Below are 23,402 nucleotides of genomic sequence, written 5' to 3'. Positions count from 1 at the left end.
CAAGAATCAGGTGAGGTTGCTAAAACCCCACACCAAATCTGAGGGCCTGACTTGGGGACGAAGTGAGGGACAGGCATGGGAAAAGCAGCGATTTACACCAAGCTGAGCCCATCATTTAAATGTGATTCTCTAAAAAGTTTATTATGAAATATTTGACATACAAAAGGGCATAAACAATGTTACGATGGGCATCCACATACCCATTACTCAAGAAATAAAACAATCAGTACATCACGGTCCCTCCTGCATCCTCACCTTTCTCCCAGAGTTAATCGTTACCCTGAATTTTGATGTTTCTCTGAGTCTTTTTTTTTTTCTTTAACAGAGGAAAATTTAACAAGGCTGGAAGGAAACAAACTGATTCAAATGTAATGAAACTGGTTGCAAATCTTTCTGCTAAACGGAGAAAATGGCTTAGTGTCGCTGAGGTGAAAATATTGAAGAGTCTGGAGAAAAAGCATAAATATGATGTAGCTTTTATTAAGGAGAGGGAAAACAATTCAGCTGCATGATACAAAGCTTCCAGTTAGATCAAATTCCACAAAACTCAATCTCTGTGGTAAGAGCTGCCGTCCCCACCAGGGCGACTTACAGGGCCTCTCTAGTCCACAGAGGGCACGTGGAAAGGACCGCTTCAAGGAGCTGCTTCACAGCTGTCACGCACATGATCAGTTCCTGCACAGCCCCAAGAGGCAAGGGGAGAGGGCATGACAGTTCTCAAAAACTACATATAAATTCTATTTCATTCTTTCAGAGGAGGCTCTTAAAACACTTTATTAAGATCTGAGCAGAGAGTAGGGCAGAGGGCCATGTAAGCAGTATTGTGTGGCAAATGGAATGTCCCAGTTTATGGAATTGTGGTGGGTGACAGAAACAGTCCAGTTAGGCATTGTATGAAGAGGATGACACGCTCCCACCGTGGCCTGTCCAGTTAGTGTGGATGAACTGTCCTGGTTTGGCTAAGAGTTCATAGGTATGAGCCCCAAAGTAATCTCGCTGAGCCTAGAAGGAAGAAATGAGGTTGGTTAGGATAATATGTAGGCACATGACCGTCAGGTACCAGCCAGGCTAATGCTTACCAGCTACTCCAGAAGTTTACCTGAATTAGGTTGGCTGGCAGCATCTCGTGTCTGTACCCATCGTAGAAGGAAAGTGCAGTGGTGAAGCAGGGCATGGGGATGCCTGTCTGGACACCCGTACTGATGGCCCGCCGCCAGGAGTCCTGGGCAACAAAACCAACACAAGATGAGTGATTCCCACAAAGAAAACATAACTGGTTCCATTCTAAATGACAGATTGCCATTCGTACCAGTGCTGGTAAATGAAAAACAGATACCCCCTGCATGAAACCCACTCAGAGAGAATTCACATACTGCCAAGCTCTAAGCCACTTACCTGGCAGTTTTCGACAGCAGACTTAAAGAAGTCATCTAGCAGTAGATTTTGAAGTTCTGGGTTTCGATCAAATGCATCCTTTATCTTCCCTAGGAATACACTGAAATAATGGAGAGGGAGGAAGTCAATGAATGCTAACTATAGCAAGCTGAATGAATACCTGGCAGGAAACAGAGGAAGTAAGTTGGAAGCTGAAATACACCCTACCACCACACTACCACCACCCAGTGCTGTCGAGTCGATTCTGACTCATAGCGACCCTATAGGACAGAGTATAACTTCCCCATAGAGTTTCCAAAGAGTGCCTGGTGGATTCGAACTGCCTACCCTTTGGTTAGCAGCTGTAGCACTTAACCACTACACCACCAGGGTTTCCTTGAAATACACCCTAGAGAGGTATAAAGTTACATTTCTCATCCCTTAAAGCTAGCTTTAAGGTCAACGCATGGTCAATGAAAACATGGAGCAAAAGGTGTGGTACAGACAATCTATTAAGAGCCATTGATGTACAGAAAAAAAGTGAGAAGTGACAATCTAAATCTGCCTTGTTGCCAGTTTTCAGTGACAGGGCTAACTGCACCAGTAACAGTGAAACTGTTCAAGCAAGTGCCTCAGATCACTGGTCTGTGCAAGGAGGCCAGTAGTAAGCGTGGGGCTGGGGCATCCTGCCCATTAGTCCCACGGCTGCCTTCCACTTACCTTCTGATGATGCAACCCCCTCTCCACATCAGGGCAATGCCACCATAGTTGAGGGTCCAGCCAAATTCAGTGGCTGCCTGTCGTAGCAGCATGAAGCCTTGAGCATAAGAGATGATCTTGGAAGCATAGAGGGCCTAAAGAATGACACAAGACTTACTACAATTGCAGTGAGCAGAGGAACCACCTCACATCTACTGAGCAGACCCTAGAGAAGACAATGGAATAGGAAAAGCTATAAATCAGATCAAAGGTGAAGGCTGGGCTGTTCTACTTGCCGCCTATAGCTTCAGTGTGTTCTCCCCTAGCCCCTACCTCCCACCACCTTCCAAAGGACAAACTATTGCCAGGGACTCTGCCCCACCTTCCGAATGTCCTCTAGGAATGATTTCTTATCTCCTGCAAACTGGATCTTCTGGGGTCCCTTCAGTTTTTTGCTAGCTTGTATCCTCTCGTCCTTCAGTGATGATAAGCATCGAGCAAAGACAGCTTCTCCTACATGGAGGCATTGGGGGAAAAAGCAATATATTAGGAAACTCACACATAAAACCAGAGGAAAGAGACCGAAAAGGCCAGAAGATGTGGAAAAACAGAGCTGGAGCAGAAAATTTAGTTTTCCGAAGAACTGAAAGTCTCAACTACCTTAGACCAGAAAATACAACCTGGGGCAGAAAGAACATTTATAAAAAACACTTAATTTGATAACTAAAACTCCAAGTCAGTCTTCCAACATAAATACAGGTGTTCAACCACAAAGATCAATGTGAAGGAGTTTCCAGGAAATAAGAGTTAAAACCACTGGTTTACCCAGTGCTGGTCTATGGGTAAAATCTCACTTTCAATTTAGAGGACTTTAATTTTTAAATGCTCACCAAAGACTCTTTTGAAGCACTTACTACCCATCAGTTCTGAAACAACTAGTATATTGAGGAAGTCACACAGAGTCACCCCTCAAAAAAACTCCATTTTGTAATTCTTACATTTTATCATTTTCATTACATCCCGCCCATTGCTGTCAAGTTGATTCCGACTCATAGTGACCCTATAGGACACAGTAGAACTGCCCCATGGGGTTTCCAAGGAGTGGCGGGTGGATTTGAACTGCCAACCTTTTAGTTACCAGCCAAACTCAACCACTGTGCCACGAGGGCTCCATTATATCCATAATCACCATTAAAGTTTCACAATTTTAATTCACGGAATAAAAATCTTCTTACTAAAGTATTTTAATATTAAGGACATTAATCCACTGCAGTGTCTTCAAAGATTACTCCCCATAAAAGACTAGTTGCTCGGTTGTCAATCTACATAATTAGAATAAATTACTCTTTTAACCATTTTTCCCATTATAGACAAAATGAAGTAAAATCTCCCAGAAGTGTAACCTCTTGACACTAACAGGGGACTTTATTTTTGAGGAAAGGGTACTAGCCATAAACTTGAGAACACTAACCAAACTTGAACCACACCAAAAGCAGATGTCTTTCTATCCTTGCCCAATTCTTTCTTTTCCACTGCAGTGCACACACATGATGACTTAGCAGATTGTGGAAGGAAGCTCTGTAAGACAACTGGGGCAATAAGGCAAATGTGGTAAACCCTTCGGAGTTACGTAAGGGTTAGCTAGAAGCCTTACTTCCCCATTAGTTCAGCAAACAAAAATGGCGCCAACCCAGCGATTAAGTCTAACCTGACTTTGATTTGTAGAAAGGGAACAAAGTCTCTAAAACAAGTGGAAAGAGTTCTTTTTAAGACTAATACTCTCATATACATTTAAATGAATAATGAATAAAGTGTTCCCAGCTATTGCCCTTCCACCCCTGCCCATGGTATCACTGAAACTAGCTAGAAAGCAGCCAACTTCCTTCTATGTAGAACTGGACTACACACCCTACTTCCCTCCTCACTATGCCTTACAACCACAGTTCACTGTAAATAGAAGGAGGCATAATTACTCAGGAAATCAAAAGAAGGGAGGGAAAGGCAATTTATATCCGCAACAGCAAATAAGGAAATCTGTTTTATTACAGGGAGAAACTGTCAGCAGCAAAGATAACCTTTCATTAAACACGCTGGGCTTCTTTTTTGATCTTGCCAGAAGTATATCTATTTTATTCTTTAAAAAACCGGCTTTTGTTTTTTTAATTCTCTCTTTTTTATTTTTGTTTTTTATTATTTCCTTTCTATATCTTTTGGAGTTTGATACTTAGCACATTAGTAAAATATATAAACATGGATGGAAGAATGCACACAAATGTCAGGATAGTGGTTTTCTTCTGAGGAGAGAGGAAGGGGAGGGAACATAGGAAAACACTACTAAAGGACTTCAAATGTATAGGTAATGTTTTATCTTTTTAAAAATCTGAGGGAAAAAACTCCAGCAAAATATTAACAAATTCTGAGAATATGAGTATGTTTTGTTTTTCTGTAAGGTTTTCCATGAAAAATTCATTAGTTATATTCCCCATTATAAAGATCTTAGGTCATTTACTGCAATTACATTACTAACGCAAAACTACTCCAAAGGTAAAATCAGGTAAGAAAGAAAGCAACTTTTGACTTTGTTGTCTCAAAACTCATATAAATCAGAGAAGGATTATAAGCAATTCAAAAGCGGTTCCAGCCTCTCACACTGTCAGTTATTTCAGATGCAGAAATAGCAGAAAGTGCTCTGAAAGCTGACTAGGGCTGAACAGAAGCTCTAAAAGACCTGGCTCATAGTTGCCAGTCTTTATCAGTATGTCAGAAGGACATCAAGATCAGAACGGTGGGGCGAGAGTGCTCATTTGAAAAGCGGAACTTTACCGATGAGGGTGACAGGAACACCATACTCCAGGGCTGAGATGGCTGTCCACTTCCCAGTGCCCTTCTGCCCCGCACTGTCCCTGATCTTTGGCAGCAGGTGTTTGCCGTCGGTATCTTGGAACTTGAGGATATTGGCTGTGATTTCAATCAGGAAGGAGTCTAGCTCTGTCTTATTCCATTCCTCAAATGCCTACGTGCAGAACATAAAGAAAACAGTGTGAGGGAAACGAGGATTACATGGGACTCCCCTACCTGACCTCTACTTAATGGACTCATCCTCATCCTATGTAAATGCTGAGCGGTGCTTACAATCTGTTGAACATTTGAGGCGAACAGGCTCTTCTCAAGTAGGGTTGTACATTTCTGCTCCCACCAGTGGAGTTTCTGCTAACCAAGAGTCAACTCTCTGGTCTCCATCTGGTTATGCTGATTTTCTTAGAACTTCTTTCCTTGGAGCCAAGCGCTCCCTCACTTCTTTAGGTCTCTGTTCACTGTCACCTCCTCAGAGGTCTTTTTGGATTCCCCCATCTCAAATCTACCCCTCACCCCTGTTTACTTTTCTTTATAATAGTTATTACTATCTAATATTATATGTCTCATGATTATTTTCTGTCTTCTGGCTCTGTGAGGACGGGGACTTTGTTTTCTTCACTGTTATATCCCCAGCATTTGTAACAGGTCCAGCACATAGTAAAGCACTCCTATATATCTGTTGCATTAATATACTAAATATTCCATCAGTCAAGTAAATATGAACATAAAAAGAAACCACCAGTTCTATGAAAGCTAAGCTGAATGTTTTGGAAAGAAAGATAGCGGCAAGTCAGTGAAACTAGCTAGTCATAAATAAGTGGGGATGAGACAAATAAGAAGTGAGGGGGAAAAAACTTTTGGCTGGAAGGATTCTGCACTGAGTGCCTTCCAAGCATCTTTCAATTGTGTTCACTTGAAATAACTGAAACTGGAAATGCTGGATGACAAGAAAAATTACTGCAGTGCTGAACAGCAGAACCATACCTAAAGAAGAGACCTTGGTCTTACAGACAGTGAGGGATGAATGAACATACCTTTCTGTGCTTTAAATTAACATGTTTATCTAGTTAACAATGCAGAAGTATTTAGAAAGAAAGTAAAGATGCCTGTAGTTACTCTGAATGTATCAAAAAATAAGATGAAACTGATAGAGGGACAGACAGATATGAGGAAGCAAGAGCAGTAAAATGTTAATGGTAGACTCTAGGTGGTGGGTACACACATGCTGTGAAGCTCTTTCAACTTTGCTGTACGTTTGAAAAATTTCAGAATAAAACATTGGGGGAAATGTTTTAAGGTCTGCTTTATGCTTCCCTACTTTGACTAACTTTTCTGATTAACTCCAAAAGCCAGTCCCAACTTGATGAGAAAGAATCTTCTGCTACGCCTCCCACACGGGCCAATCACAGGGTTGAGTGAGTCAGGGTGTAAAGTGGCACAGACCTGATACATTCCGGGCTCACTAAATGGCGGCAACAGTTACCATCTGGATTCTTGGAGAATGTTTTGCTTAGTGCCTATCTTATTTTATAATCCTATTACTGATTGCTTCCCTTAAATGAGGCTAAGTCCATCCAGGCCACCAGAAGGGCCAGGAGAAGAAGAATGAGGAAAGATTTACTGTCATGAACAAATCCCTTCTGGTCTTAAGAGGTGGGGGGGGTGGTGCCGGGGACACACCTTTGCCATCTCGTTGTGTTCCATGCCCAGCACATCCTTCATCAAGTGGTAAGCCTCACAGATGAGCTGCATGTCGCCATACTCGATCCCATTGTGCACCATCTTCACAAAGTGGCCTGCTCCCTCATCTCCTACCTGCCAGGGGGATAAGGCAGATGGTGTACCAGAAAAGCCACATCAGTCTTGAGGTCAAATTCCTTGGCCCGACTCCCTCCTCATACAAAAAATAACAAAGATGAAGCAAATACTCAGAGTATTTTTGAAACAGGAATCGTTATATAACAATTTACCACAAGCCTCAGTCCAGTATGTTATTTTAAACAGTTTCAGATTAATTCCCTTGAGGATTTTTCAGAATCCAAAATTCACTCTTAAGTACCTGTACCTCTTTAGCCTAAATTTTCCACTCCTCCTTATTATTAAAAGCAACTCCCCACTCTCCAGCCCCCACCCATACGTAAACGAAGTCTTTTTCCTGAAGTTACCACTTTTCTAGCAACTGGACATTAGAATAAATTGGCTAATTAAATCATTGTACTTTTAAAAATATATATAAATGTATTGCAGTTGTTTTTAATGGTTACTGAGAGGTCGAATGACCTTGGATCCAAGCCCTGGTCCTCAACCGTATAAGCCCAAAAATGTGTGCTTGCCAGGGTCCTACAGCTGGTATTAATTTATAATACAAAAGCTTGCAAAATACATAAAATCTGAATAGCAATTGATGAATCTATGATGAGCAATTTAACTGTGGATCTTAGTAGTTACAAGCATTAGTCTGATGAACATATTCTGTCCCTACTGACAAGCTACTTGAGAAGCCAAATTATCTGAAAATTATTTAGTGGGCAAGGAATCAGAACAAAGTGAGAGCTGAGGGTCAGATATTAATGGCACCAGGCTGTGCACTCACATGCAGCCATCTCTGTGACAGGGATACACACCGGCCCAGGGGGTCAGATGCCTGGCTGACCTGGGTGGTCACTGCTTAGACTGATACTATCACCAGTTACATCAGATACTTCCCTTTTCTGTTTCCATTGCTGACCTATCTCCTTCTGGTTTTGACACTTTCTTTGGCCATGAACTAACATGGCTAATAACATCTTACTTCACCTCATCCTTCCTCTTTGGTTTAAAAATTAAGGAGTACCTGCTTTTAGTACCTATACCCCCCCCCCCGCTTTTTTTTTAATGACTTGAGAATAAGCCTTGAGACTTCAAAAAGTCAACCCGACTTGATGAAGATATGAAAATACATGTACTGTTTTCTTCCTCATGACTTTGTCTAATTGTTGTTGTCAGGTGCCATCCAGTTGATTTTGACTCATAGTGACCCCAGGGGACAGAGTAGAAATGCACATAGGGTCTCCTAGACTGTAATCTTTATGGAAGCAGATCGCCACATCTTTTTCCTGCGGAGCTGCTGGGTGGGTTCAAATAGCCAACCTTTCAGTTAGCAGGCAAGCACTTAACCACTGTGCCACCAGGGCTCCGTGACTTTGTCCTAAGTGTGTCTAAAGGGAGAAAGTTACTGTCACTGCATTTCTGGTACAGTAATCTATTATCAAGAAACAAAGATTCTCTTTCTAATGCTTCATACTTCCGACAAAATCACTCAACCTTTTAAATCACAGCAGCAGACTCCATCTGCCCTCAGCGGATTTTCACGGCACTCAATGGCTGACCACTGGTTAAAATGTAAGGATCAGCCCAGGAAGGAGGGCTTCCTTCAGTCCTCATATGCCTTAATCCTTGCTTCATGTCTTCCTGTTATCTCATATAAAACAAAAGTATAATAAAATTAGCATATGAAGTTGCTGATAAAACTTAAAGGGGGTTAAGAGTTAAAGGGAGTTCCTGGGTGGCGCAAACAGTTAAAATGCTTGGCTGCTAACCAAAAAGTGGGAGGTTCAAGTCCACCCAAAGGTGCCTCAGAAGAAAGGCCTGGCAATCTACTCCCAAAAAAGCAGCTGTTGAAAACCTCGTGTAGCACAGTTCTACTCTGACACGCGAGTTTGCCACGAGTCAGAATTGACTTAACAACTGGTGATGGTGGCAGGAGCTAACAGGACCTTGGAGATCATCTAGTCTAACCCCCATATTTTACAGACAAGGAAACAGAAGCCCATATCGGGGAAATGACTTGCATAATGTCAAACAATTAGTTAATGGAGAGCCAGAATTAGAACTCAGGTCTTACAAGCCTAGTAGTTTTCTATCCATGATATGGATTGAGGCTGCAATAGGGATAAAATTTATTTCAACAGCAACACAAAATAGCAGGTAGGAGGTATCTGTGAATTAGCCTAGTCTCCTTCACGTTGATTGAGGGCAAAAGTCTACAGCTTATTCTATTCAAGCAGAGAATATCTAAATTCCAAGCTATGAGGAAAACGATTTTTCCATGTTCATGGCCAGGACATCTGACACAGCAATAGTCTATTCAATCCTCTTCCTTCCAACCAGGTAAGCAAAGCCCACTTTTGATTTTGACATTCTTTCTTTCACCATACAGTAACATAGTTAGAAACATCTTACTCTGCCTTATCCTTCCTGTTCCTAAACGATGAATTGAGGAGGGCTGCTTTTTCCTGTCAGCTCAAGGCTGTGGATGTTCAAGCCCTAACTCAATTAAGACATGAGGACGTGTACAGTAGGCATGCATTTTAGGCATCAGCTATGCTAACAACTTAAAGATTGAGAAGCTTATGTCACAAAGCTGACTGCTGGGACCCAGGTGGTCCTGTGCTCTGTCCCTGTAGTCACTCAGACACGCCCATGTTGCCAAATGCCTTTTAAGAGTAGCCTGGAACTTGCCCAGTCACAGCAGGGTTCTCCAGTTCCTACTTTTGCAGCAATGCCTTGGAAGATCGTCTTGATGTGGGGCCTGTGAAGAGAACAGTATAGTTCAGCTGCGGAGAAGACGGGCTGACACCGCAATGAAATACTCAAGGACCACCCCTCACATTTTTCTTTCTAATGCAAAGCAGAGGTACCCACTTAAAAATAATGAATGAGGCCAAGTCCTCCAGGTAAACTTGGATCTGTGCTGACCTGCCTGCTCCCCAGATTCTGGTGGGCACCAAAGCAGCGGCTGTAGACTGTCTAATTGGAGACCACAGACAAAAAGGCTGGGAAGAAACAGCATCAAGACCCCAGAAATTTCCATTGCAGAATCAAAAAAGCAGCTGTGATTCTAAAGAGCAAGCGATACAGAAGTTCCTTTACAGAGCCTCTTCATTAGCCTGGATGTACGTTATCAGGCACGGCACGGTTCTGGACAGTTGGGTCAAGGGTAAGGACAGACAGAACCCTGCAATATTTCCAAGAGATACATTTATTATTATTCAGAGAAGTAGCTGTTCTTCATCCCTCCCACCCCCACTAGGAAGACATATTAACTCCAGAGACTTTTTCCTTATTGTCCTACTATTTTTTTTTAAATATCGTGTTTTCAGTAAAGGTTTATACAGCAAATTATGTTCCCATTTGACAATTTCTACACCAACTGTTCAGCTACATGAACTACATTTTCACAATGTGTCAACACTCTCTCTAACTGCGTTCCAGTTACTCCTTTTCTAGTACATACATAGTTTCCCTGACCCCTTATCTTCTCATCTGTGCTTTATAGTCACTGTTGACCAACACAGGCTTCTTTACAAAAAGTTTTTGATATAAACACAAAATCTAATAAGAGTTACAGAGTTAACACTTAAGAGCAGAGGGTTAAGACTGCTACACCTTAAGCTTCAGAACTTGACTGAACTTTTACAGTTTCAAGGAAAAGTGCCATTTCAACTTCTACTAGACCAGTGTGAGAAACGTGAGCTAACGTGAGCAATCAGAGCACCACCCCGTGTGAAATATTTTCCTGTGACTGTCTGCATTCCTAATAGCCCACTGGCCAGGTGGCCCGAGATAGGTATTCTTTTTTTTTTGTAATTTTTATTGAGCTTCAAGTGAACGTTTACAAATCAAGTTAGTCTGTCACATATAAGTTTATATACACCTTACTCCATACTCCCACTTGCTCTCCCCCTAATGAGTCAGCCCTTCCAGTCTCTCCTTTCGTGATAACTTTGCCAGCTTCCAACCCTCTCTACCCTCCCATCCCCCCTCCAGACAGGAGATGCCAACACAGTCTCAAGTGTCCACCTGATACAAGTAGCTCACTCTTCATCAGCATCTCTCTCCTACCCACTGTCCAGTCCCTTCCATGTCTGATGAGTTGTCTTCTGGAATGGTTCCTGTCCTGGGCCCACAGAAGGTTTGGGGACCATGACCGCCAGGATTTCTCTAGTCTCAGACCATTAAGTATGGTCTTTTTGTGAGAATCTGGGGTCTGCATCCCACTGATCTCCTGTTCCCTCAGGGGTTCTCTGTTGTGCTCCCTGTCAGGGCAGTCATTGGTTGTGGCTGGGCACCAACTAGTTCTTCTGGTCTCAGGATGATGTAAGTCTCTGGTTCCTATGGCCCTTTCTGTCTCTTGGGCTCATAGTTATCATGTGACCTTTGTGTTCTTCATTTTCCTTTGATCCAGGTGGGTTGAGACCAATTGATGCATCTTAGATGGCCGCTTGTTAGCATTTAAGACCCCAGACGCCACATTTCAGAGTGGGATGCAGAATGTTTTCATAATAGAATTATTTTGCCAATTGACTTAGAAGTCCCCTTAAACCATAGCCCCCAAACCCCCGCCCTTGCTCTGCTGTCCTTTGAAGCATTCAGTTTATCCCGGAAACTTCTCTGCTTTTGGTCCAGTCCAGTTAAGCTGACCTTCCAGGTATTGAGTATTGTCCTTCCCTTCACCTAAAGTAGTTCTCATCTACTAACTAATCAGTAAAAAACCCTCTCCCGCCCTCCCTCCCTCCCTCCCCTCCTCGTAACCACAAAAGTATGTGTTCTTCTCAGTTTATACTATTTCTCAAGATCTTATAATAGTGGTCTTATACAATATTTGTCCTCTTGCCTCTGACTAATTTCGCTCAGCATAATGCCTTCCAGGTTCCTCCATGTTATGAAATGTTTCACAGATTCGTCACTGTTCTTTATCGAAGCGTAGTATTCCATTTTGTGAATATACCACAATTTATTTACCCATTCATCCGTTGATGGACACCTTGGTTGCTTCCAGCTTTTTGCTACTGTAAACAGAGCTGCAATAAACATGGGTGTGCATATTTCTGTTCGTGTGAAGGCTCTTATTTCTCTAGGGTATATTCCAAGGAGTGGGATTTCTGGGTTGTATGGTAGTTCTATTTCTAACTTTTTAAGATAACGCCAGATAGATTTCCAAAGTGGTTGTACCATTTTACATTCCCACCAGCAGTGTATAAGAGTTCCAATCTCTCCGCAGCCTCTCCAGCATTTATTATTTTGTGTTTTTTTGGATTAATGCCAGCCTTGTTGGAGTGAGATGGAATCTCATCGTAGTTTTAATTCACATTTCTCTAATGGCTAATGATCGAGAGCATTTTCTCACGTATCTGTTAGCTGCCTGAATATCTTCTTTAGTGAAGTGTGTGTTCATATCCTTTGCCCACTTCTTGATTGGGTTGTTTGTCTTTTTGTGGTTGAGTTTTGATAGAATCATATAGATTTTAGAGATCAGGCATTGGTTGGAGATGTCATAGGTGAAAATTCTTTCCCAGTCTGTAGGTGGTCTTTTTACTCTTTTGGTGAAGTCGTTAGATGAGCATAGGTGTTTGATTTTTAGGAGCTCCCAGTTATCTGGTTTCTCTTTGTCATTTTTGGTAATGTTTTGTATTCTGTTTATGCCTTGTATTAGGGCTCTTAACATTGTCCCTATTTTTTCTTCCATGATCTTTATCGTTTTAGTCTTTATGTTTAGGTCTTTGATCCACTTGGAGTTAGTTTTTGTGCATGGTGTGAGGTATGGGTCCTGTTTCATTTTTTTGCAAACGGATATCCAGTTATGCCAGCACCATTTGTTAAAAAGACTATCTTTTCCCCAATTAACTGACACTGGGCCTTTGTCAAATATCAGCTGCTCATATGTGGATGGATTTATATGTGGGTTCTCAATTCTGTTCCATTGGTTTATGTGCCTGTTGTTGTACCAGTACCAGGCTGTTTTGACTACTGTGGCTGTATAACAGGTTCTGAAATCAGGTGGAGTGAGGCCTCCCACTTTCTTCTTCTTTTTCAGTAATGCTTTACTTATCCGAGGCTTCTTTTCCTTCCATATGAAGTTGGTGATTTGTTTCTCCATCACATTAAAAAATGACATTGGAATTTGGATCGGAAGTGCACTGTATGTATAGATGGCTTTTAGTAGAATAGACATTTTTACTATCTTAAGTCTTCCCATCCATGAGCAAGGTATGTTTTTCCACCTAAGTAGGTCCTTTTTAGTTTCTTGCAGTAGTACTTTGTAGTTTTCTTCGTATAGGTCTTTTACATCTTTGGTAAGAATTGTTCCTAAGTATTTTATCTTCTTGGGGGCTACTGTGAATGGTATTGATTTGGTGATTTCCTCTTCAATGTTCTTTGTGTTGATGTAGAGGAATCCAAGTGATTTTTGTATGTTTAATCTTATAACCTTAGTTTCAGTAGTTTTCTGGAGGATTCCTTAGGGTTTTCTGTGTATAAGATCATGTCATCTGCAAATAGAGATAATTTTACTTCCTCCTTGCCAATCCAGATGCCCTTTATTTCTTTGTCTAGCCTAACTGCTCTGGCTAGGACCTCTAGCACAATGTTGAATAAGAGCAGTGATAAAGGGCATCCTTGTCTGGTTCCCGTTCTCAAGGGAATGCTTTCAGGCTCTCTCCATTTAGAGTGATGTTGGCTGTTGGCTTTGTATAGATGCCCTTTATTATGTTGAGGAATTTTCCTTCAATACCTATTTTGCTGAGAGTTTTTATCATAAATGGGTGTTGGACTTTGTGAAATGCCTTTTCTGCATCAACTGGTAAGATCATGTGGTTTTTGTCTTTTGTTTTATTTATATGGTGGATTACATTAATGGTTTTTCTAATATTAAACCAGCCTTGCATACCTGGTATAAATCCCACTTGGTCATGGTGGATTATTTTTTTGATATATTGTTGAATTCTATTGGCTAGAATTTTGTCCGAGATAGGTATTTTTAAGCTTCTGAGAGGCAGGAAGATCTCTCTACTCCTGGATTTCAACATACCAAAGAGAATCCCCAGACTTAGATATTAGAAAGGTAATTGAAAGAATAATTTTTCTCAATAATCCCTTCACTTTGGGGGACAGGCTGAATCACTCCTGTACTTTAATGCCTAATACAATTCTAGAATATTTGGAAATCAAACTCATTCAGAAAAGAATGTTACCTTTCCATGTCTCCCTCATAAAGGATGCTTCCCTTGCTATTTCTTTCTCTTCTCTTCCGTCTTTCTGTCTTCCTCTATCTGGCTTTCTCTTTTTCCGCAGTCTGAGCAGTGGTCTTTCCCCTCAGACTAAGTTTTATATAATTACTTGCATCTTTCCATTTTGACTCTCCATCCCGGTCACCCCACCCCCTTGTCTTATACATTCTTTTTTTCACATCACTCAAGCACCTCCTCCTCCTCAATGGCTAACTCTTCCTCTTATATGTATCTAGCAAAAGGAAAATCGAGCATAGGGAACATCTAGCATATGGAACAGTATAAAATTTGTTTACTCCTAAGTCAAATAAAACATTTCCACCTAGTTCCCAGAGACAGAAAAGCCTCAGCCAGATTTTTCCTTTACTCACAGTTATTAAGGAGTCAGTTATTTGAAGACCATAAATCAGCTAAAAGAGGCAGATCTTACTCATAACTCAGACAGTGCTCAGGGCATCATCTGAACTGCTTCCTAAGGTCTCTGAACCCCTTAAGCCAATTCAGAACTTCTAGTATCAGTCTTGGAGGGAGCAACAAAGAAGAAAAAAGGCAGAAGGAAGAATATGCACATATATTACATCAAAGAAACAAAATACAGAGATAAAAGAAAAGGGAAATATTTCCATCATCTCCTATCCCCAACACTCAACGTACCACAGGGGAGAATCACACCACCAGAACTGTCCATAGCTCACTCATTCCCAAAGTTCAAGCTCCCTCCTGCTGAAATGGAGGTGGTGTTGATGGTACTCACCAAGCTTCTTTGTTCCCTCCTGGCATGAGCGATGGGCCATGCCGGGCCCCTTCCTCTCCACCACTAACTCCACTCCCCACAAACAAGATTCCCTTGGCCTTGAGGTCTTGACATCGTCTCTATGTAAAAGAAAAATAGTTTCATTATGCTTCCAAAAAATAAGTTTCTTCCAGTGAGTGAGAATGTAAAAAACAAGTACAGAAATCCCACATTTGACACTCAATGACCCAAGAATAACCTGATTATTCAAGGAATTTGAGAGTTTAAGAAAAAAACTATTTAAATTCAAGATACCTAGCCTGTTCCAAAAGAGAACTAATAAAGCCAGACATATATTCTCATTTTACTGGAAAAGACCTTGTATAGTAAGACTCAGTTCCTTAAGAGTTGATTTAACACATGTGAGACTTACTGCCATTCAGCACTTCAGAGTGTACAGAGACTTTCCCTGAGCATATGAGACCATTAGTGCAGTGGTTCTCAACCACGTTATGCAGTGGGACAGAGAGGACAAGTTATACATAAAGTCCAAGCCTCATTCTCTTGAGTTGTCTGTGTGACTGATGTGTATGTCATCCACCAAGTGTATCGTAGCAAACCAACCAAGTGCTATTAGACATTAGTACCAATCTCCAAAGTATCAACACCACAGGACAGTCCACCCATGCCAATATTTTTTCTAGAATGTTCTTGGAACCTGGAAGAATTTGGATCACAGAAGAGAACACTTACTGTGGTATCCCTGTATTCAGAATTTCCCCCATCAATGATGATGTCACCAGCATCCAACAATGGTACCTAAAACCAAACAGCAGCATTAAGGTGGACCAAAGAAATAAAAGACAAAACATACCTTGGCTAATTAAAACAGATATGAGAATGCATCCCAAGTAAATCCAGTCTAATGGCATATGTTATTTAATCTTTACTAATCTCCTCTGTGGCTAGCACTAGATCCTTAGCTCCCTATTTAAAAGCTTAGGGCTAGCAAATCCAGTTGGAACCCTCCGTGGCTAATTCCCTTTAACTACTTAAAGATTTTACAACAAACAAAACTTACTTTTATACACTTGGAAAATTTCGTATTTTGAATGTGTACCACCAGGGTTAGGACTAACTCCAAAAGATTACATCACTTCCTATAACGTGTACCTAGAACAGAGTAAGGAGTCCTGGTGGTGCAACGGTTAAAGCAGTTGGCTGTTAGTTGAAAGGTTGTTAGTTCAAACCCACCCAGTGGCTTTGTGGGAGAAAGACTTGGAGATCTGCTTCCATACAGATTTATAGCCTAGAAAACCCTATGGGGCAGTCCTGCTCTGTCGTCTTGGGTCGCTATGAGTTAGAATCAACTTGACAGCACCTAACAACAATGGAACAGAGTAGGGATCCTGTAAAGACATATAAAATGGTAAGTGTATGAATGAATGCTTTTGATCACCACTGTTCGGAAATAGCAGGAAGAGACTGAACCTTGAATATCATACCTCAACTCACCAATCAGGCTGGCTTTATTATTTGATCTTTCCCCCTCCAAGAAATATGTGTATGGATAGAAGGAAACCAGTGGAAATAATTTATTTAGATATTCAAAAAAATTTCTACATTATCAGTTCCGTTACCAGTTGACATTGCTTAATATTCTCCTACACTGAAAAATAATCTACCGTTTTTCAGTCCATTTTGTCTGACGCCAATCAGGGACAGCCTGGAATCTCACTATCCAAAACTCTCAGTATGTCCTTTTATCACCATGTCTTTCCTTTTTAGGTTGTTTACTTAAAAAATGGTAGAATACTGGTTACAAATTCCTCTCCCAGAAGAAACGACCCCACTGTTAACACTACTCTTTCCTTTGTTTATTATCACTACATTTCTTACCACGAAACATTTCTTCCAAACTGGCAGTGCCTTGATTTTTTTTTTTTTTTGGAGCTGCTAACGTAGAATTCTTTTTGAATATCTAAGTAATCTCCACTGGTCATTCTTTGTCCATGTATGCATTTTTTTTTTCACCAAAAAGATATACTTCTTAAAGCAAACAAACTGGTATAAAAAGAAGTACCCCTCAGTTTGTAGTTCCCAGGATTCTCTAAGGGGATTTGTCCCTTAAGTTACACAACTGTTTGAGAATTGTTGCTTTATAGGAATACTGAGAAAAAACAAAATCTATTGGGTATTTCCAAACTTGGACACTAAGATTTGTTAGTGGGTATCACTAAACATTCATAAATGAATATACGATCAAAGCTGTAAGATCTTTCGAATAACAAAGGTAAAGAACTCATATGATTACCATTGTTCTTATTCTTATTGTTAATGAATTCTTATGCAAATTTCTCCTGAAGTCCTCATGATGGAAACCCTGGTGGATCAGTGGTTAAGAGTTTGGCTACTAACCAAAAGGTAGACAGTTCAAATCTATTAGGCACTCCTTGGAAACCCTACGGGGCAGTTCTACTCTGTCCTATAGGGTCACTATGAGTCGGAAGCAACAGCAAGTTTGGTTTTTTGGTTTTCTGGAAGTGAACTGCTCAATTCAGCAAAACGATTGTTTAAATGTCTCCATGTTGCTTAACTTGATTGGCACTAAGTAACACCATATTCTTAAGTAGTAATAATTCCTCATATATAATATTCTGAGGACCCATAAACCCGTTGCCGTTGAGTCAATTCCAACTCATAGCGACCCTGCAGGATAGAGCAGAACTGCCCCATAGGGTTTCCAAAGAGTGCCTGGTGGATTTGAACTGCTGACCTTTGGTTAGCAGCCGCAGCACTTAACACTGCGCCACCAGGGTTTCCTCAGTTCCAGAAGTGGGGGAAAAGATCTCTGAAGTAAAAGAGGGGAAAAAGCTAAAGCAAGGAAAGAGAAAAGCTCTGTCATGCTAGCAGTAGTGGGGAGCAGAGGTGGCCTCACCAGTTTTTCAATGAAATCATCAACAGCTTGACCAGCCTTCACAAGAAGTATGATCCTCCGAGGCTTCTTCAGCTTGAAGACCATCTCCTTCAAGGAGTGAGCGCCAACCACTTTGGTTCCCTTTGCCTCATTGGCCAAGAAATCATCAACTTTGGAGACTGTCCTGTTAAAAGCACAAACCTAAAAAGACAAGAGGCGTAATTAGGGGATCTAGGTCATAGAAGACCATAAGACTGTGGACCAAGTCAAAATGAAATTTCCATTTGGCCCAAGGTTTGGGGAAGGTCAAACCCTGCTTTCTCTCTCTTCCTTGTTACCAAACCTGTTTAAGTTCCCATGAGCACTATAAAGCCACTTCAGTAGGATGAAATGGCAGGAAATGGAATATAAAGCAAAGGTTAACTGCCCTTGGCATATCAGACTAGAGTCCCTTACTAACTGGGATTCAGAATCTGACCTAGAAGCCAGCCAGTTCCACAAGGAGCTGTCTTCTTTCACTCGTCACTGATATGCTCGATTTCACATTCCTCTTATCTCTCTAGACTATAAAGTTCAAAGTTTTGCAGACCCAGCAGGATCTCTTCTCCTTCACCATTTATCTCTACTTAAAACCAGAGCTCAAGCATAACAACGACTGTAAGGATGATGCAGGACCGGGCAGTGTTTCGTTCTGTTGTGCATAGGGTCGCTATGAGTCAGAACTGACTCGACAGCACCTAACAACAGCAAGACCAGAAAAATCAAACCCACTGCCCGAGTCAATTCTGACTCATGCAACCCTATAGGACAGAGTAGGACTGCCCCATAGGGTTTCCAAGGTTGCAAGCTTTATGGAAGCGGACTGCCACATCCTTCTTCCGTGGAGCAGCTGGTGGGTTCAAACCACCAACCCTGTGGTTAGCAGCTGAGCACTTAACCACAGAGCCACTAGTGCTCCTTCCTCTACTTAAGACACACTCGCTTTATATAGGCTGCAAACCTTCCAGAACTGACAGACACATTCAGCAGGCCGCTTCTTCCTCAGAATTGCAGAGCTGGCCCTCCCACATGGAAAGTGTTTCTCCTTCCTTTACAAAACCCCGCTAAGCAGTAACAGGGCACATGCAAAGAGAAGCCGTTCCGTGTGACATGGGATCTCTGAAGCCAGCTGAACCACCCACGCTCCAGCTACTGCACACCAAGAACCCATAAGAGGAGACACTGTCCCCAGGACTTACCACAAAGCCATGGTCATTCATGTTCAAAATTAGATTCTGGCCCATGACAGCCAACCCAATCAGTGCAATATCAGCTCTGAAGGACGGGGAGAAAAAGGAAATGTGTCAGTACCACTTGGCCAGTCCAACTCAGGAACTCAGAACGTGCTAGCTCGATACCTGGAATCATTTTTCTTAAGTTTTCTTCTGCGCCCCTACTCCCTGATACAACTTAGAACCCAGGTAATGCACCCTTCCATGAAACTATGAACAACCCCACACTCTGCCACTTCCAGGAACTCGAAGCGCTACTGCAAGGAACTGAACCTGCACTTAGAAAGCCACTCATAGTGTGTCGTCTCTTCTTGTGGTCTATCTGGTCATTATTTTTTACGGCAGATGTCCCCGTCTCCCCCATGGCGGGGCAGCGTTATTGTTGGCGACTCCGCTCCGGCCGCCGGCTTGTCCTGCAGACGGAGAGTCCGGCCCCAGCTCCTCCTCGGAGGGGTGAGAGGGTCGAGGCCGGCTCCGTCTGGGTTTCCTCGGCAGCGCCTCCCCGCTTCCCTCGCCTAGCCCTTCCCAGGCAGGGGGACCCGCCCAGGGCCTCGCCGACAGGGGCAGGGGCTGGGCTCGGGACCGGGGCTTCCGTGGACTGGGGCCGAGGAAGCTGAGCCCTGGAGGTGCGGGCTTCGGGGCCACCAGGCCGGCCTCAGGGACCCCGAGGGACGGAAAGGACGCCGGAGAGCGGGTCCGTCCTCGGGGCCGCAGAAAACGTGCCAGAGCCCAGCCTGAGAAAGTTCCCGCGGGCCGAGAGTCCGCCCGCGCCAGCTCCCCGCCCCGGCCCTCGCGGGCGCGTCACTCACTCGGCCATGGCGGCGGCGGCGGCAGACAGAGCGCAACCTAAGGGCCGACGGCTTGCAGCTCGCGGGCGACGGAGGCTCTGAGAGCAGCTCCTGCTCGCACCAGGAGGCTGTGGCCGCCCCCCGCCCGGCTTTTCTCTGCCGGCCAATCAGGAGGAAAGGCAGGAGGGCTGCAGCCAAGACATTGGTCGTCTCCAGCGCCTGTTATACCACCTGAGGGCAAGCGGGCCCGCCCACCCCCGGGGCCGGATCAGTAGAGCGCCGAGCGCATCGAGGACCTCGCCCAGCGCGGACTTGGGGAGCGGCAGTCCGGCAGACCGAGGCGGGCTCGGCGTGGCCCTGCAGCGAACAGAGGACGTGCGTGACTCCTGGGCTCCCTGCCCGCGCACAGGGCTCTGCTCCTGGGCGCCGAGGGGCCACGGGAGCGTGTGGACTTGGCTACCTGTTGCGTCCGGTCCACAAGTGCGCCTTGACTCGCGGGACCCCCGCGTTGGCGCAGCCATAATGATGGGAACTCACGTTGTGTCGCCGTTTACAGTGTACCACGCACGTTCAGGCTTTTGCCCGTCTGTCTCCATCACTCCTTCCTTCCATCCCTCCCAAGCTCTATGGGTTCATGTGTCCGCGTCCTTTGATTCCGGGGCAGGGACCAAGTTAACTCATTCTGGTATGTAGGCACATGTAATGGGTGCCAGGAAACGCTGACCCTCACAACGACCCTGTGTGGCGCAGAGAGCGAGCGAGCAGTAAGTGTATTTGTTGAAGTGTGATGGGGCCATTCAATACACGCAGCTCTCAAAATTCCTCTAGGTTTTCCCGAGGTATCTTGACACTTGAAGAGCTGAACGCTGTCTGCCACCGGTCAACGGTTGCTTGTGAACAAGGCTTAAATTCTACGTTTTAAGATTTTTTTGTTTTCTGAGAATGCTTCGTATCATCCAACACAGTGTCTTTCTCGTGAAAATTTTGTTTAATTACAAGAGTCACACAGCTACTCAGTGGCCCAGCTATGACGGACTGATTAAACCCTAGGGCACATAACTCAGGCCAGCACTGTCTCCATCACACCGTTTGCACAGTTTACAGTATAGACTTTAACAGATACTGTTATAATTTTTTTTTGTTATAATATTTTCTGTTAGTTAATGTCCTACTATAGCAATATTTCCCAATTGGAAGTTGTGTATACATTAAACATATATAGAACTCTCAAACCAAAAGAAAAGCCCATTGCCATGGAGTCTATTCCAACTCATAGGGACTCTACAGGTCGGGGTAGAACTGCCCCATAGGGTTCCCAAGGCTGTAATCTTTTTGGAAGCAGACTGCCACATCTTTCTGCTCTGGTTAGCAGCAGAGCAAGGGGCCTGCATGTTCCCCATATCCCTCAGCTCTGCCCTGGATGGGAGAAAGAGGGAATGGGGAGATGGCAATGATATAGCCAGGAAAGTTGGAGAGAGTGAGGCCGATCCGGTGACTGCGCTGGCAAAAGCCCTTGACTGAGACCAGGGTTCTAATCCCAGCTCTGCTGAAGCAGGTGACTTTGTAACTTTTCATGAACTAGGCTGGGGGGAATCTTGGAGCTCTCCCAACCCAGTGTTCCCAAACTCATAAGTGCAAGGAATCCTGTGGGAAGCTTGTTAAATGTGAATTCTGACTCCAAGGGTCTGGGATAGGCCAGGAAATACATATTTTACCAGGACCTACAGGCTATTCTGATTGCAGGTGGTTTACGGACCACCCTTTGATGATCCCATGTGTGTCAAGAGTAGAACTGTGCTCTGCAGGGTTTTCAGTGGTAGATCACTAGGCTTTTCTTCCTATGAGTTGGATTGGAATTGAGGCAACTGTTTTGTTTTTGTTTTTTGAGAACCTGCAGTTCTCAAAGTGTGGTCCAGGACCCCCGGGGCTCCCTGAGGCCCTCTCAGGAGATCTGCCAGGACAAAACTCTTTTCACCATAACAGTAAGGCATTACTTGCCTGTTTCACTCTCATGCTCTCATGATTGAAGAGTGGAATTTTCCAGAGGGTATGATGTGTGATACGGAACAGATGAAATGCAGAGGCCGGTCTGAGAATTTAGCTGTCTTCTAGTAAGGCAGAATTCAAAAGATTTGCTAAATTGTCGAACGATTCTATTGTCTCACTGAATTTTTTTTTTTGTTTTGGAAAATTATTTTAAAATGTTTCAATTTTTAAATGGTAAATATGTATAGCGATAACTCACGTAAACAAAAGCTTGTGGTCCTCAATAATTTCAAAGAGCGTAAAGGAGCCCTGACACCACTGCTGACTGAGCCCAACCCCTAGTTTAGAGATGAGGAAATCGGGGCTCCATGAGCCAGGGAGACTTGCTGAGTCACACAGTGATAGCGCCAACACTAGAACTGCCCCCAGGGGACCAACCATATGCTCTCCGAGGTCTCCTTCCATAAAATCTGAGATCCATTAGTGGTGGGACAGTACACATTATTGCAGAGGTCAGATCAGAGGGCTTCTGGAATGTTCTGGAACCTCCTTCTTGGCTGCTGCCTCATGGGGGGGGGAAGAATAGGTTTCAGTGCTCACTCTGCTTCCATTTCTTTCTAACTGTGCGAATTTGGGGCAAGTTATTGGATCTCACATAGTTTCCTCATCTGTAAAACAGGGATGACAAAATCCCACAGGGTAGCTATAGGGTTAAACGAAAAAATGGGTATTTGTGTCTGACACTTGGTATCGGTCTATAGTTTTTTCTTTTTTTTAATGGAAAGAACACAGAAAGAAGGGACATAAACTGCAATGGAAATAATGGACTGAATCAAAAATTTCCCTCTGAGGCTTCTTTGTGAAACCTTCTGGATAGAGTGGTAGAAAAGCAACTTTGCAGCTTCCTGAAACATTCCCAAGTGGTTCCTCAAGTTTCAGTTCTTTTGTTGCAAACTCAGTGGTGATATACTGGTCCAAAACTTAAATTGTTTGCTATAGAAAAAATTCCCACCAGGCAATGACATACCTATGTCATTGCAGGTGGTCTCTGGATTTGGCAATATCTTCCTGATCCAAACAGACACACACACACAAAACCCACTGCTATTGAGACAATTCTGACTCATGGCAACACCATGTGTGTCAGAGTAGAACTGTACTTCATAGGATTTTCCATGGCAGTGACCTTTTGAAAGTAAACTGCCAGGCCTTTCTTCTGTGGCACTGCTGGGTGGATTCGAACTGCCAACCTGTCAGTTAGTTGTTGTTGAGTTGATTCTGACTAATGGCAACCCCATGTGGGCAGAGTAGAACTGCTCCATAGGGTTTTTAGGAAGCAGATTGCCAGGCTGTGTCCTTTCAGGTGCCTCTGGGTGGGTTCGAACAGCCAGCCTTTTGAACAGCCAACCCAACCTCTGAGTGAGTTCGAACAGACTCCTTTATAATCTTCAAAATTATTGAGGACCCCAAAAAGCTTTTGTTTATGTGAGTTATCTGTATCGATATTTACCATTTTAAAAATTGAAACATATTTTAAAATGATTTCTCAAAACAAAAATAAATTCACTGAGACAGCAGTATTGACAGTTATGCAAATCTTAAATTCTGCCTTAAAAGAAACAGCTAACCATTTGCAGCCAAGCACAAAATGTTTGCACACACAGGAACCTAAACGCACACACACACACAGGCTCCTTATCCCAATGTCTTATCCTCTTCACCAAAGTTGTT

At 43.2% G+C, this 23,402-nt stretch overlaps 1 protein-coding gene across 1 annotated transcript; it reads right to left on the bottom strand.

The window, feature by feature from the left end:
* Window positions 1–460: 460 nt before the first annotated feature.
* Window positions 461–19,812, bottom strand: PGD (phosphogluconate dehydrogenase). Its single transcript, XM_049877888.1, has 13 exons — window positions 19,707–19,812; window positions 18,865–18,940; window positions 17,648–17,827; window positions 15,463–15,528; window positions 14,731–14,849; window positions 9,426–9,499; window positions 6,610–6,740; window positions 4,897–5,086; window positions 2,456–2,586; window positions 2,095–2,228; window positions 1,396–1,495; window positions 1,100–1,222; window positions 461–1,002 (listed from the first exon to the last, which is right to left on the bottom strand). Exons 1-13 carry the CDS (start codon window positions 19,712–19,714, stop codon window positions 883–885), a joined length of 1,452 nt encoding a protein of 483 aa, XP_049733845.1. The 5' UTR covers window positions 19,715–19,812; the 3' UTR covers window positions 461–882.
* Between the last annotated feature and the right edge of the window lie 3,590 nt (window positions 19,813–23,402).

This window comes from Elephas maximus, chromosome 3 (assembly GCF_024166365.1).
Source record: "Elephas maximus indicus isolate mEleMax1 chromosome 3, mEleMax1 primary haplotype, whole genome shotgun sequence".
Lineage (NCBI taxonomy): Eukaryota > Metazoa > Chordata > Mammalia > Proboscidea > Elephantidae > Elephas > Elephas maximus.
This window is presented reverse-complemented; position numbering and strand designations above follow the sequence as displayed.